At 38.7% G+C, this 15,900-nt stretch overlaps 1 protein-coding gene across 1 annotated transcript in view; it reads left to right on the top strand.

Annotated features, from left to right (window-relative positions):
• DCL2 (dicer-like 2) overlaps window positions 1-15,900 on the top strand; it is a 232,028-nt gene that overhangs the window by 153,997 nt on the left and 62,131 nt on the right. The window contains exon 21 of the mRNA XM_090005046.1: window positions 1,107-1,517. Coding sequence (XP_089861172.1) covers window positions 1,107-1,517 — 411 coding nt within the window. The remainder of the gene's footprint in view (window positions 1-1,106; window positions 1,518-15,900) is intronic.

Here is a 15,900-nt window from a genome sequence, read left to right as displayed (position 1 = left end):
AAGTCTTTTTTTTTCTTAGCAACCCCGTTTTCGCTGAGGACTGTGTTCAATAGTATGCTTCTTAAGGTATTTTCTCAGGCGTATCGTCTGAGTGTAATACCTTAATCGATGGGTCCACAACCATTGCATTACAGAAGTGCATTGGTATTATTATTTAACCTAAAATTTTATAATAAATCCTAGAGCTTTCAAATAGGCTATTATTTTGTAAGATATGGAATAGAATTTGAAGCAAAGTTTTTTGGTTTAGAGTTACAGATGGCTGACATCTTTAAAAGGGATTTCAAGAGCAAGGCGTCAGTTTCTCAAAAGCAAGTTGTACATGCGTAAACATGACGTACAACTTGAGGGGGCATATTAGGAATGGAATACATTGATTGACAACGGAATTTAAGTATTTTAAGTTATAATAGTGTTAGCTCTATAATTTATAATTATTTGTACAACTAATATGAATATCATCAATATGGTATTATCTGTACTTAAGGGAAAACAGTGCATTAATGATTGTAACCCTAATTAGGGCTGTGTCAAAACATGTTATAAAGAGAAGAGAAGATGTCACCCCCTATTGTACCTCATGTTTGAAATACCATGCTTCCTAGCTGCTGCTTTGCTCTATTCTCCTTCATTCTTACCTTATTCTCATATATCTGTCTTTATGTGCTGCAGGGCAGATCTGGGGATTTTCAATAAAGAGCTTACACCATTTGCGTCTTGTCTGCTAAATTATTTGTTAATGGATAAGTGTGGTTGAGCAAATGCAATAGAAAATAGTGTTTTCATAGAGCATCAGTGGTCTTGAATGATACATATATATATATGTGTGTGTGTGTATTTATTTATATTTATATATTTGCATAAGTATGCATGTATGCATGTATTGTTACCATACATGTGTCTGAAAGTTTACAACTACCATTTGTGTGTGAGAGGGATTTTAGGTGGCAAGGCATTTGTTATTTTTCTTTTATTTTTTCATATGTTCATAACTTTCTTGAGAAATGTTTATATGTTTTGAGAAGCTCTAAATTGATTATGAAGGCATGTAATTTTCACAATTTCTATACAAGATTCTGACTGGTTTTTGTATTCAATCTTGGTAGGGGTTTATTCGTGATGATATTTTCAATCCTAAAGAATGGATTATTCCAGGTGAAAATAGTACATGTTTGGGGGAGGAAGATCATTACTCTTTCTCAAAGAAAGTATTTGTTAAGGGCAAAAGACCTTTGAAGAGAAAATGTGTGGCTGATGTTGTTGAGGCCTTGATTGGTGCGTATCTTTTCAGTGAAGGTGAATCGGCAGCTCTACTTTTCATGTCATGGCTTGGCATGAAGATTGATTTTGTGCATGACATGTTAATTGAGTGGCCCCTTACTAGAAGGCCTGAAGAATATATAAACATCAAGGCTATTGAATCTTTGTTAAACTATTCATTCCAATGTCCTTATTTGCTAGTTGAAGCTTTGACACATGGATCCTATCATGTTCCTGATATTCCAAGATGTTATCAGGTAATTACTTGTCCCTGAAGATCCCCTTGTTCATGATTGATCCTTTTTCTGATGTATTATTTCAATATGAATACTCTTGAAGATTCTTAACTTTTTGCAAAGTTTATTTGTGAAGTTATCTAGTCAGGGTCCTAAATATCTTCATGTGAGAGTGCTTTTGGAATTATGATACCCATTACTTGGCTTGGAAATAGGATATTGATATTATGAAAAATAAGCTACCATTACGAGTCATCAAGGATTTCGTTATTCATCTTATTAAGCATGACTTAATTATATAAAATAACAGTCCCTCTTAAAGTCTTATCCATTTAAAGTTTAGTCATAAATGGTGCTGAATAGTTTTTACAACTTAAAGAAAGAGATCTCTAACAACACTGAAGAAATATATGGCAAGGAGAGTGTATTGCTGTGATAAAGTCATTGAATACAATCGCTTGAATGTGGTTTTTGCACGACACTGTTGAAGGATGAATATATTATGTCTATTTCTTGTAAAAGGGTATTTTATCTTTATTTGCACATGTATATACCTTTATGTTATTTGTTGTTATTTTCCATGGCTAATTCATGTAAGAAGATGAGACCCACAATCAAATCTTCAAATGATACTCACAAAAGATCTCTCACAAGAACCAGGAAGGTTTATAAAGAATACACACTCACAAGAACCACTAAGGTTCATACAATATATCAAAAAAAGGGTATGCAAAACAATAACAAAACAAACAAACAACTACTACGCCTGCATCCCAAAACAATTGGGGTCGGCGATATAAACCAAAAAAGAAAATCATTCTGGGTCTTCCGCATGAATCCTTCTCCTCCATTCATTTCTATCAAATGTCATGTCCTCAGTGAGGTTCAAAGCATTCATATCCTTTCCTATCATCTCCATCCAAGTCTTTCTAGGCCTACCCCGACCTCTTTTAACTAATATATTTTCCCATTTCTCCACCCTTCTAACGGGAGCATCATTAGGCCTTCGCCGAATATGTCCAAACCACCGTAAACGATTCTCTCTCATCTTATTTTCAGTGGGTGCAACGCCTACCTTCTTACATATCTCCTCGTTCTAAATCTTATCTTTTATTGTATTTCCACACATCCATCTAAGCATACGCATCTCAGCTACACTCATTTTTTTAATATGATGTCTCTTGGCAGCCCAACATTTCGTACCATATAGCAAAGCGGGCCTAATAGTCGTCCTATAAAACTTTTCCTTCAACCGCAATGGCATTCTACGATCGCACAACACTCTAGTTGCACTTTTTCATTTCATCCACCCAACCTTTATCCTATGATTTACATCTCCATCAATTTCTCCATACTTTTGAATGATAGATCACAAATATTTGAAACAATCATCTACCGATATTTCTTTCTCACCAAGCTTCACTACACTCCCATCACTACTTCGTTGCTTACTAAACCGACATTCCATATATTCTGTCTTACTCTTACTCAACTTAAAACCTCTTGCTTTTAATGTATGTCTCGATAATTCTAACTTAGCATTAACCCCAACTCTAGACACATCAATCAAAATAATATCATCAGCAAACAACATACACCACGACACATTTTCCTGAATTGATCTCGTAAGCTCATCCATCACTATAGCAAATAGGAAAGGGCTTAAAGCAGATCCTTGATGTTGTTGAAGGATAGATGAGATGCACCGAACCCTAGAGAGAGAGAGAGAGAGAGAGAGAGAGAGAGAGAGAGAGAGAGAGACGACTGCATAGGAAGCAAACTCGTTAATTCATATTAGGGCTACTCTCTATGTTAAATAGAGAGAGGCCAAAAGAATAAATTACATTTAAGTCCATCATTAAATAAAAATTTCAAATAACCTTAATCTAAGAAGATTTAAACTTAAAACCACCTAATGTCAACACTCCCCCTCAAGTTGGAGCATAGATATCAATCATGCTCAGCTTGACACAACATTTTGAGAAATTTGGTCTAGCAAGAGGCTTTATAAACATATTTGCAACTTGATCTTCTGACTTTAGATATTTGGTAGTGATATGACCAGCTTGCACCATATCTCTTACATAGTGGCAATCAACTTTAATGTGCTTTATTCTCTCATGAAATACAGGATTGTTCCCTATATATGTGGCAGCCTTGTTATCACACATCATGGTCATAGGAGAGGAAACCTTCACCTGAAGATCATGAAGAACAGTACGAACCCACATCAATTCAGCAGTTGTTTGGGCCATAGCCCGATATTCTGATTCTGCACTCGACCTAGAAACCACATTTTGTTTCTTACTTCTCCAAGAAATCAAGTTGTCTCCCAGAAACACACAGAATCCTGTGGTAGGTTTTCTATCCACTACAGATCCTGCATAGTCAGCATCAAAATAGGCCACTATCTCCAGAGTTCCACCTTTCCTGAACAATAATCCCTTTCCAGGACAAGATTTTAAATATCTGAGAATCATTATGGCTGCATTCCAGTGTACCTCAGTTGGTTTGTCCATAAATTGGCTAACTTTGCTTACTACTAAAGAAATATCCGGCCTGGTCACTGTTACTTATAATAGCTTCCCTATTAGGGAGCGATAGCTTTTGCTATGAACCGGTTTTGACCCTTCTTCGAACTATTGAACTTTGTGGTCCATGGGAATATTTGCTGGTTTAGCTCCCAACATTCTTGTTTCCTTTAATAAGTCAAGAACATACTTCCGTTGAGACAAAACCATCCCTTCACGGCTCCTAGCAACTTCTATACCCAGGAAATATCTAAGTGGACCAAGGTCTTTTGTAACAAAGTGCTTTTGAAGATGAGCCTTTGTATTTTCCATATCTTTCACATTGTCTCCTGTAAGAATGATGTCATCCACATATACCACCATAACAACTATGCCTGAGTTAGTTTTCTTGATAAATAGTGCGCTGACCTATTAAAGCCAAAGCGTGACATCACTTCAAATAATTTTTGAAACCATGCACGAGGACTTTGTTTCAGGCCATAAATCGCCTTTCTCAATTTACACACCTTCTGACACTCCCCCTCAACCTCAAAACCTGGAGGTTGTTGCATGTAAATGGTCTCAGATAGATCCCCATATAGAAAAGCATTTTTCACATCTAATTGGCACAAGCTCTAACCATGTTGAACAACTACTGAGAGAACAAGACAAATGGTACCCACTCGTGCAACAGGAGAAAAGGTTTCAAAGAAATCAATGCCATATGTCTGAGTATACCCTTTCGCTACTAATCTGGCCTTTTACCTTTCAATAGAACCATCAGATTTGTGCTTTATTGTATATACCCATTTATATCCAACAATTTCAGCATCTACTGGTGAATCAACTAGATCCCATGTATGCTGAGATACTAAAGCATCCATTTCTTCTTGCATATCCAGCTTCCAGCGGTTATCAAGCTCTGTCTGCTGATAGTTCAGAGGAATAGTATCAACAAATAAGGCTGAAATAAAAGTCTTCATCTGATTTCCAATTCTAGCATCGGAGACAAAATGAGATATGGGATATAAGGTACATTGTCGTGTCCCCTTTCGTAGAGCAATAGGCCTGTTATCTTCATCATGAAGATCACTATTGTCAGTAGAACTTACCTCCGGGAAAAAAGAAGATGAAGGCACTTGCGGAGGTGGAGCTCTATGCACATATACCAATGGAGGATTATTAAATCTGGAAGAGGATGAAGTTTGGTTCGGTAATGAGGGCACAGATTCCAAAGGAAAAAGAGGTATTGGTAATGGAAAAGACTCATCTGGATCAACCTGCAGCGGGGAACCGGTACTAGAGTAATATGGAGTGGATTCCAAGAAAGATACATCTGCACTGACATACTCTCGACGAGAAATAGGATCATAACATCAATATCCCTTTTGATTTTTGGGCTAACCTTTAAATATGCATTTTGTAGCTTGAGCAGCTAGTTTATCACGGTCAGGGCCAAGTTTGTGTACAAAACAAACACATCCAAATATTTTGGGCGAGAAAGAGAAGAGTGGGGCATTAGGTTTTAGGATATGTAATGGAATTTGATCACCCACAGAAGATGAAGGCATGCGGTTGATCAGATAACAAGCAGTAGTAATCGCATCACCCCAGTATAATACAGGAACATTAGATTGAATCATAATGGTCCGGGCAACATCAAGCAGGTATCGATGTTTTCTCTCAGCCACCCCATTTTGTTGAGATGAATAGGCTCAAGAAGTTTGAGGTTGAATGTCATGATCTTGGTAAAATTGTAAGAGAACTTTTGATTTAAACTCAAGCACAACAAAATGGAATTGTTGAACGTAAACACAGACATATTGTGGAAAGTGCATTGAGTATGATACATGGGAGTAACTTACCCATTAGTCTTTGGACTGAAGGTTTTCACACTGCCACTCATGTGATAAATCGTCTTCCTATGCCTATTCTTGAAAATCAATCTCCCTATTATGTTCTCTTTGGTGCGCATCCCGATTATAATGAGTTACGAGTTTTTGGATGCACATGTTATGTACATATTGACAAATCTATGAGGACTAAATTCCAGGACAAAGCCTCTATATGCCAATTTGTAGGTTATGGAGATGAATACAATACATAGAACAATGAAAACAAAGAGCAACACATGCTCAAGACTCACACGGCCCACAATGATCCATTTTGATCATCGATGCATTCTTATGCAAAAATCATGAATAATATGCCGCTATGTATTCATTTCACATGCCTTTCAATGCATAATCATGTATGTCAATATAGAGATGTGCATGAAACAACAATATTCATATGCATGGGCTTAATATTTAAATGCATGTGTTCACATGATCATTCCAAATGCATGCTTTCATTTCTGCATCAATTCAAGTAAACATCAATTCAAGTAAACATGTGTCATACAATCATTTACATGACAAAACACACCAATTCAAGTATACACATGCACATGAAGCACTTTACAATCATACTTTGATTAAGTGTAGTCTGCCATTTGTAGGCATGCGCAAAAATTCCCTTCTTTTGCAAGCATGAAGCCAAACTAATACATTAGTTAACAAAATCTGGGATTTGCATATCAAACTATAAGGTTGATCAAGTATCAATCTGAATATTTCTTATTCGGTGCAAAACCCAAGTTCATCATTTTTTTTTAATCAGCACCCAGCCAACCCAGTCGGCTGGGGCTCGGCTCCAGCCCAGCTGACTCACTACACAAGCCCAGACCGGGCCTGTGGGCACCCTGCCAGGGCCTGGCAGCCAGCTGAGTGCCACTTGTCTGGGCTGCCAGTCCGCCCAACAAACTAAACTGAAAGTTTAGTTTTGGCCCCTTCTTTTTTTTTGTAATGGCACCCTGCCCAACCGCGCCCCCTCGGCTGGGCCCCAGCATGCTTGACAGGCCTGGCAGGCCTGCTGGCCGAGTCTGGCCAGACTGCAGGCTCCAACAAAATAAACTATTTTTTTTTGGCTGGGTCCCTACGGCCACGCAGGCCTGGCTGACCAAACCAGGACAGCTGATTCTGTTCAGCTGGGCCTGGCAGGCCTGTTACGGCACTGCCGAGTGTGTTGAGACCGTAAACCCCTAGGGTAAAGTGAAGATGAACATATTTTTCTTTTTTTTTCATGTGTACGCATGCATCATCTCTTGAACATGTAGCTAAAAACATATTTCTTATCAAGCATGCATACATATACAGATTTACATTTAACATATGCTTTCACACGCATGTTTGCATTTAAATAACCATGATATGCAACCATATATGAATTCAAAATCAAGTATGCTGGTATGAATTATTAGAATATGGATTGGATATGGATCTGATAAAGGATCCATACCCATTCACGAGTTTTGTTTTGTATTCTAATGTAACATATGTTACTAATACAGGGCACTTTTGTCCTTGTAAAAATTATTGTAACCCTATTAAGACTAATGAAGCATTGCTGCAGCCATTAAGTTAATAGTGGCTGCCGATTTCTGAAAGCTCTTTCCTTTCCCTTCATTCTTTCTCATACTTTCAGCAGAACACATCAGTTCATAAGCAAATTTATCATAGTATCAGAGCAGCGGATCCTCTGGGTGTGAAAGGCTTTGCTCAGTCGACGTGAAGATCGACTTCTCCTTGTCGTCAACAAGCAACAAAACTTCTTGGCGTGACAAGCTTGCTCAGTCGACGTAAAAGTCGACTTCTCCTTGCTGTCAACAGGTCTCGTTCCTCTTCCTACTTCTTTATCCTATTTCCTTCCTGTCGTCATCATCTCCTGTTGCCTTGTTCTTCTTCTTCTAATATTGTCTGCTTTGGATTTCTGTCACAGATCTGAAATATTTTCAGATCTGCTATCTGTTTCCACCGTTTCTGAAATAAAATTAAATTTCATCGTCTTGGTTTATTCTTCTACTTCTTTTATTTTTCTTTGTTGAACCTCTCTGTCGCAGATCTGAAACATATCAGATCTGAAACATATTTTTTTGTTGCCTCCTTCCTTTCCTGCAAAGGTCAAGTTCTCTTCTAGTTTCATAAACCCGAGTCCCTGCCTGTGTGAATCTGGTTCCACTCTTTCCTGCGAAAGACCAACTTCACATTACTGTTGATCTGGATTTTGCCTGTCACGCCTATCCTAAAACATTCTTTCATTTCTGTTTCTCGCCCTAAAATTTTCTTTGTTTCTGTATATCACATTATTGATTTGGTTTCATTCTCTCTTGCGAAAGACCAGATCGACGTTACTGCTGTCCCAACATATTCTGTCACTCCTGTCCCAACATATTCTGTCAACACTGTCCGTTTATGATAAAACATGCTAGTATTAGCCACTAGTGTCTTTCGTTTCAATTCCTGTCAACAAATCTACAAATGGATACTTCAGCCAATTCGGGTCTCTCTTCCAGTTTCCTGGGGCAATTAGTTTCAGAAAAGCTAACTACCAACAACTATCTGACTTGGAAAAGGCAGATTGCTCCTTTTATTCAGAGTCAAGATCTTTCAGGCCACTTGGATGGATCCACTCCAATGCCTCCAGAATTTTTCACAACTGAAGTCAAAGAGGATGGAGGATTGTCGAATATTATTCTCAACCCCGTGTTTGTTACTTGGATGAAGCGCGATGAGGCCCTCGTCGCGTACATCACTTCCACATTGTCACAAGAAGTCTTGTGGGAGGCTTTAGCTCAGACTTACTCCCAGATATCGGAGGCTAAAGTGTTGTTTCTTAAACGCGAGTTTCAGATGTTAAAAAAGGGTACAATGAGCATTATTGAATTCTTAAATCAAGTCAAAAGCATCACAAATCAATTAGCCATGGTTGGGTATCCAGTGTCAGATAAAGAAAAGGTGTAGCAGACACTGAATGCACTGGGTTCAGAATATCATGTTCTTGTTACATCCTTATTATGCTTGCCTACGTTGCTGAGTTTTGAGGAATTACGCGCCAAACTCTTTCAGTATGAGATGACATTGAAAAGCATGTCTGAAGCCTCAACAGGACAATCATCTACGCATGAGGTTCTTGCCACAGGGGTGATAGCTGATCGTGCACGAGGAGGACGTGTCAGAGGCAAGGAAAATCCTATCCAGGGTGGACGTGGGTTACTACCTACACCAAATTCCACTGTCAGTTTTTCCAAGAATGTTCCCACATGCTATCAGTGTAACAAACGAGGTCACATCAAAGCCAACTGCTGGTTCAACCTACAAAATCGGAATTGAATGCAAAACACAAGAAATATTGGTATATCAGGAACTGCAGTTACATTTCGGGTCAGTGATGATGCTAAGGATCTTCTACTATCTGCAATGGTCAACTTGAATCTGAAGCAAAATGATGATGGAATATGGTATGTTGACTCTGGGGCAGCAACCCATGTCACCTGTAATACAAGTAAGTTCTCTACTTTGACTCCCTATTTTGGAAAATCTAATATTGTAACTGGAGATAGGACTCACCACCCTATTTCAAACATAGGCAACGTCCTCATTCCTTTGTCTGAGTCATCTATTCCTTTATCTGATGTTGTTCATGCACTAAATATAAAGAAAAATATTGTCTCTGTTTCTAAGCTTGTTGATTCTACCAATTCATCGGTGAAATTTACTCCTACTTTTGTCTTTGTCAATGATCTTCAAACGAAGGAGATGTTCGCTAAAGGAGAGCGACGTGGAGACATGTATGTCTTTAATGAAGATCCAGCCTCCGGTGTCCTGAAGCCCAAGTTTGATCTCGTCTCTAAAAGCGTCCTAAGTACATCCAAATGTAATAAGTCAGATCTCTGGCATTCTCGTCTTGGTCATTGTAGTCAACTATTTATTGAAAAGTTAGTGTCTAATGGTTTTCTTTCAGAGTCTGTTTCACCTTCATTGAAGGATAAAATATGTCCCAGTTGTCAGATCTGCAAAAGTCATGTACTCCCTTTTCATCAAATAAATAAAAGAACCTCCATGCCCTTTGAGATAATATGTTCAGATGTTTGGGGCCCAACCCCCACTCCTTCCTCTTCTGGAAGTAAATATTATGTATCTTTTATTGACAGTTTCTCTCGTTTTACCTGGATATTCTTTATGGAACACAAATCAGAGTTTTTTCTCATTTTTCATCACTTTCATGCCTATGTTAAAAATCAATTCTCTCAAAATATTCAAATTCTCCAATGTGATGGAGGTGGTGAGTATTCCTTCAAAGAGTTTTTAGATTTTCTCTAAGATAATGGGATGCATCGTAGAGTTTCTTGCCCATACACTCCACAACAAAATGGAATTGTTGAACGTAAACACAGACATATTGTGGAAAGTGCAATGAGTATGATACATGGGAGTAACTTACCCATTAGTCTTTGGACTGAAGGTTTTCACACTGCCACTCATGTGATAAATCGTCTTCTTATGCCTATTCTTGAAAATCAATCTCCCTATTATGTTCTCTTTGGTGCGCATCCCGATTATAATGAGTTACGAGTTTTTGGATGCACATGTTATGTACATATTGACAAATCTATGAGGACTAAATTCCAAGACAAAACCTCTATATGCCAATTTGTAGGTTATGGCAATCCAGTTGATTCTATAGGCGAAGAGTAATTAACTCTATCTTACAACCCAACAAAACAACTGAATAAGACAAGCACTCGTAAAACAGACTGTTGAGACTAAGAGGTTTTTAGTAAATAAGTTTTTCTAAACTAGAGGTAATTTGAATCTTAATATTTAATGAGGGACCTGGGTGTAATTTCGTTCTTTGGACTATCTCTATTTAATATAGAGATTAGCCCTAATCCAATGTAACGAGTTTTCTTTTTTCTAAGCAGTCGTCTCTCTCTCTCCCTCTCTCTACCCTGATTTCTGTGTTTATTTTCAGAACATCAACATGGTATCAGAGCAGTTGATCTTGGGAGCGTGATCAATCTTCTTCCAACGAAAAAAAAATGAAAGTTCTGGATGTCGTGATCTATATGGGAGCAGCGGTCGTGATCTCTATGCATCTGCGTGCGCATGTTATCGTGGGTCGTGAATCTAGGTGCCGAGTTCTCCTTAAAATCTATTTGGGTGTTTGATTTCAGACGTGATTCCCTGCTATATCGTGAGATAATTTTTTTTTGCCGTAACATGCTGCCATTGGTAGTGAATCTGAGTGCCGAGTTTCTCTCAGATCTTATTTGGTTGTTTATTTCTCAGAACATAAATATCAGCAGTCGTGATTCTTGCTGTGTCGTGGATTTTTTTTTTTGTTTTCTGTTCGTGGAAACAACATGTGTTCGTGGAACCGAGTTGTTTGATTTCAGACATGATCAGAACTAAATGTTAATATCAGTTCTCTATTTGTGGACTGTGTTATGGATTATTTTTCCAGTCGTAGCATGAGTGCTGTGAAAATAGAATGTTAACAACAATTTCTTTTCGCGGAAGCAACAGGCGTGAGCAACATGCTGTGTCGTGAAATATTTTTTTTTTCAGTTGTAGCAGGAGTGCTGTGAAAAACAAATTGTTAACAGCAGTTTTTTTTTAAGCCGCAGGCGTGATTCCTACTGTGTGGAAACATATGTTGCTTGTGAAATTTTGTTGGTACTGCTGCTAGTCGTAGTATTGGCTTGTGGAAAGTTTTTTTTTTGTTTCAATTAGTACTGTTGCTGTGTGGAAACATTCATTTCAATTAGTACTGCTGTCAAGACTTCATTTCTGGTGTGATAGCTTGTGTAGTCGTGGACTTGCCTGACGTGGGGTTATAACACACGTTGTTCACGTGAGTAAGTCTGATTTCTCTTTAAGCTGAAATAGGATTCAATATTCAGTATGGGTGAATCCTCGAAATGTGACTCCAAAATTGAACATATTGGGGAATATAAGGCTTTTGCAAATCCCTTCTCGTATGGTTCCTCTGTTAGGTTGAATGAAACTAACTATGCCAGGTGGTCCAGAACTTTTATGATGTCGGTATCTGGACATCGTAGAAAACATATCTTGTTGGAAGATGAATATAATGAAAAGGTTGGAAAATACGTTACTTGGGATGAAGATAATGACATAGTTATGTCATGGATCATGAATAGTGTCGAACTCCATATTGCAGATGGTTTAATTTACTATCATACTGCCAAACAGATGTGGGATAATCTTCGAGATACGTACTCACAAGAGACTAATGTGAGTCGTATCCTGCAAGTCGAACAAGAAATATATAATTTGCATCAGGGAGATCAGACCTTGGCCCAGTACTATGCCTCTGTCAAAGCTGCATTTGAAAGACTCAATGCTCACAGGCCTCTTTGTTGCTCGAAGCAAAAGAATCATCAAGAACAAACTATGGTTGCTCGGTTTCTTATAAGTCTCTCTTCAGAATTTTCTGTTGCAAATGTCCAGATGTTGACTGGATCAGATGTACCTACTCTTCCTGATGCATACAATCGTCTTAGTAGACTTGCGATTTCTCTTCCACAATCTCAGCCTATGACTCAGTCATCTGCTCTTGTTGTCTCGTCTGGTTATGGGCGTGGAAATATTCAGAATATCAGAGGACGAGGTTGTGGACGAGGTATGGGAGGCAGAAGAAAACTTCAATATACATTCTGTGGAAAATCTAAACATTTAGAAGATCGTTGCTGGGATAAGCATGGTCGGCCAACCTCTTCTTCATCAAAGTCTTATGCTCCTAAAGCAAATGTTATTACTCTCGAGGCAACAAATGTACAGGATAATATCTCTGCAAGTGGCAGTAGTATCACCCTCAGTCGTGCTGAATATGATGAATTGATAGCTCTTCGGCCCTTGAGTTCAACTGCTCTTGTAGCTGGTGTTGCCTACTCAACAGGAAATCATCTTCATCCGACTGACAGTAAGTGAATTATTGACTTTGGTGCATCCAGACACTTGTGTGGAAATTCACTTGTTTTTTCAGATCTAAAGGATATTACTATTCATCGAGGAGTCTCATTAGCTGATGGGAGTTCCTCCCCGGTTGTTAGTCAGAGAAATATTTCTATATCCTCCTTACAATTGAAAAATGTGCTTCATGCTCCAAACTTTCCTCAAAGTCTACTCTCTGTTAGTTGCCTTATAAAAGAACAAAACTGTAGAGTAATATTTGATCCAATGGGTTGTCATTTTCAGGATTTGCTGATAGGGAAGAAGACTGGTGGAGGCTATGAAGAAAATGGAGTCTACTACCTACATCATCCAGTGGGTAATGTTCATGCTACAGTAGAACACTCATTCAGTTCTGTTCAGTGGCATCGTCGACTTGGTCATCCTTCATTGTCAAAGCTTCGGTCTGTCTTTCCTCAAATTCCTTCCACTACATCCTTTCAGTGTGAAGCATGTCAGCTGGGCAAGCATCATCGAAGTTCGTTCCCTTCGAGTCAGAGTTAGTCTAGTAATAAAGTTTTTGAACTTCTTCATGCAGATGTATGGAGTCCTAGTAAGATTCCTACTAGGACTCAGTGTCGATATTACCTTGTTATTATTGATGATTTCTCTAAGTTGTCATGGGTGTTTTTAATAAAAGAACGATCTGAAGTTCCAAGTATTATCAAATCCTTAATTCTTGAAATAAAAACTCAGTTTGAATCTATTGTCAAGATTGTTCGCACAGATAATGCTCTTGAGTTTAAATCAAAAGTTCTGTTACAATTTTACCAAGATCATGGCATTCAACCCCAAACTTCCTGTGCCTATTCATCTCAACAAAATGGGGTGGCTGGGCGAAAACATCGGCATCTGCTTGATGTTGCCCAGACCATTATGATTCAATCTAATGTTCCTGCGTTATACTGGGGTGATGCAATTACCACTACTTGTTATCTGATCAACCGCATGCCTTCATCATCTGTGGGTGATCAAATTTCATTACATATCCTAAAACCGAATGCCCCACTCTTCTCTTTCTCGCCAAAAATATTTGGATGTGTTTGTTTTGTACACAAACTTGGACCTGACCGTGATAAATTAGTTGCTCAAGCTACCAAATGCATATTTATAGGTTATCCCAAAAGTCAAAAGGGATATCGATGTTATGATCCTATTTCTCGCCGAGAGTATGTCAGTGCGGATGTATCTTTCTTGGAATCCACTCTATATTTCTCTAGTATCGGTTCCCCGCTGCAGGTTGATCCAGCTGAGTCTCTTCCATTACCTATACCTCCTTTTCCTTTGGAGTTTGTGCCTTCATTACCAAACCAAACTTCATCCTCTTCAAGATTTAATGATCCTCCATTGGTATATGTACGTAGAGCTCCACCTCTGAGTGCCTTCATCTTCTTCTTTCCCTGAGGTAAGTTCTACTAACAATAGTGATCATGATAACAGGCCTATTGCTCTACGCAAAGGGACACAACAATGTACCTTATATCCCATATCTCATTTTGTCTCCGATGCCAGAATTGGAACAACAACAACAACAACAACTACGCCTTCATCCCAAAACAATTGGGGTCAGCGATATGAACCAAAACCAGAATTGGAAATCAGATGAAAATGTTTATTTCAGCCTTATCTGCTGAAACTATTTCTCTGAACTATAATCAGGCAGAACTTGATAACCGCTGGAAGCTGGCCATGCAAGAAGAAATGAATGCTTTAGTCTCTCAGCATACATGGGATCTAGTTGATTCTCCAGCAGATGCTGACATTGTTGGATGTAATGGGTATATACAGTAAAGTACAGATCTGATGGTTCTATTAAAAGGTACAAGGCCAGATTAGTAGCAAAAGGGTATACTCAGACATATGGTATTGATTTCTTTGAACCCTTTTCTCCTGTTGCTCGGATGGGTACCATTCGTCTTGTTCTCTCAGTAGCTGTTCATCATGGTTGGAGCTTGTGCCAATTAGATATGAAAAATGCTTTTCTATATGGGGATCTCTCTGAGACTGTTTACATGCAACAACCTCCAGGATTCGAGGTTGAGGGGGAGTGCCTGAAGGTGTGTAGATTGAGGAAGGCGATTTATGGTTTGAAACAAAGTCCTCGTGCATGGTTTCAGAAGTTGTTTGAAGTGATGTCACGCTTTGGCTTTAATAGGTCAGCGGCAGATCATACACTGTTTATCAAGAAAACTAATTCAGGCATAGTTGTTATGGTAGTATATGAGGATGGCATCATTCTTACAAGAGACAATGTGAAAGATATTGAAGCCTCAAAGGCTCATCTTAAAAAACACTTTGTTACAAAAGACCTTGGTTCACTGAGATATTTCCTGGGTATAGAAGTTGCTAGGAGCCGTGAAAGGATGGTTTTGTCTCAACGGAAGTATGTTCTTGACTTATTAAAGGAAACGGGAATGTTAGGAGCTAAACCAACAAATATTCCCATGGACCAGAAAGTTCAGTTGTTTAAAGAAGGGTCAAAACCGGTTGATAGCAAAAGCTATCGCTCCCTAGTCGGGAAGCTACTGTATGTAACTGTGACCAGGCCAGATATTGCTTTAACAGTAAGCAAAGTTAGCCAATTTGTGGACAAACCAACTGAGGTACACTGGAATGCAGCTATAATGATTCTCAGATATCTAAAATCTTCTCCTGGAAAGGGATTATTGTTCAAGAAAAGTGGAACTCTGGAGATAGTGGCCTATTCTGATGCTGACTATGCAGGATATGTAGTGGATAGAAAATCTACCACAGGATTCTGCGTGTTTCTGGGAGACAACCTGATTTCTTGGAGAAGTAAGAAACAAAATGTGGTGTCTAGGTCGAGTGCAGAATCAGAATATCGGGCTATGGCCCAAACAACTGCTGAATTGATGTGGGTTCGTACTGTTCTTCATGATCTTCAGGTGAAGGTTTCCTCTCCTATGACCATGATGTGTGATAACAAGGCTGCCACATATATAGGGAACAATCCTGTATTTCATGAGAGAATAAAGCACATTAAAGTTGATTGCCACTATGTAAGAGATATGGTGCAAGCTG

This window comes from Nuphar pumila, chromosome 4 (genome assembly GCF_984573655.1).
Source record: "Nuphar pumila chromosome 4, dmNupPumi1.hap1.1, whole genome shotgun sequence".
Taxonomy (NCBI): Eukaryota; Viridiplantae; Streptophyta; class Magnoliopsida; order Nymphaeales; family Nymphaeaceae; genus Nuphar; species Nuphar pumila.
This window is presented reverse-complemented; position numbering and strand designations above follow the sequence as displayed.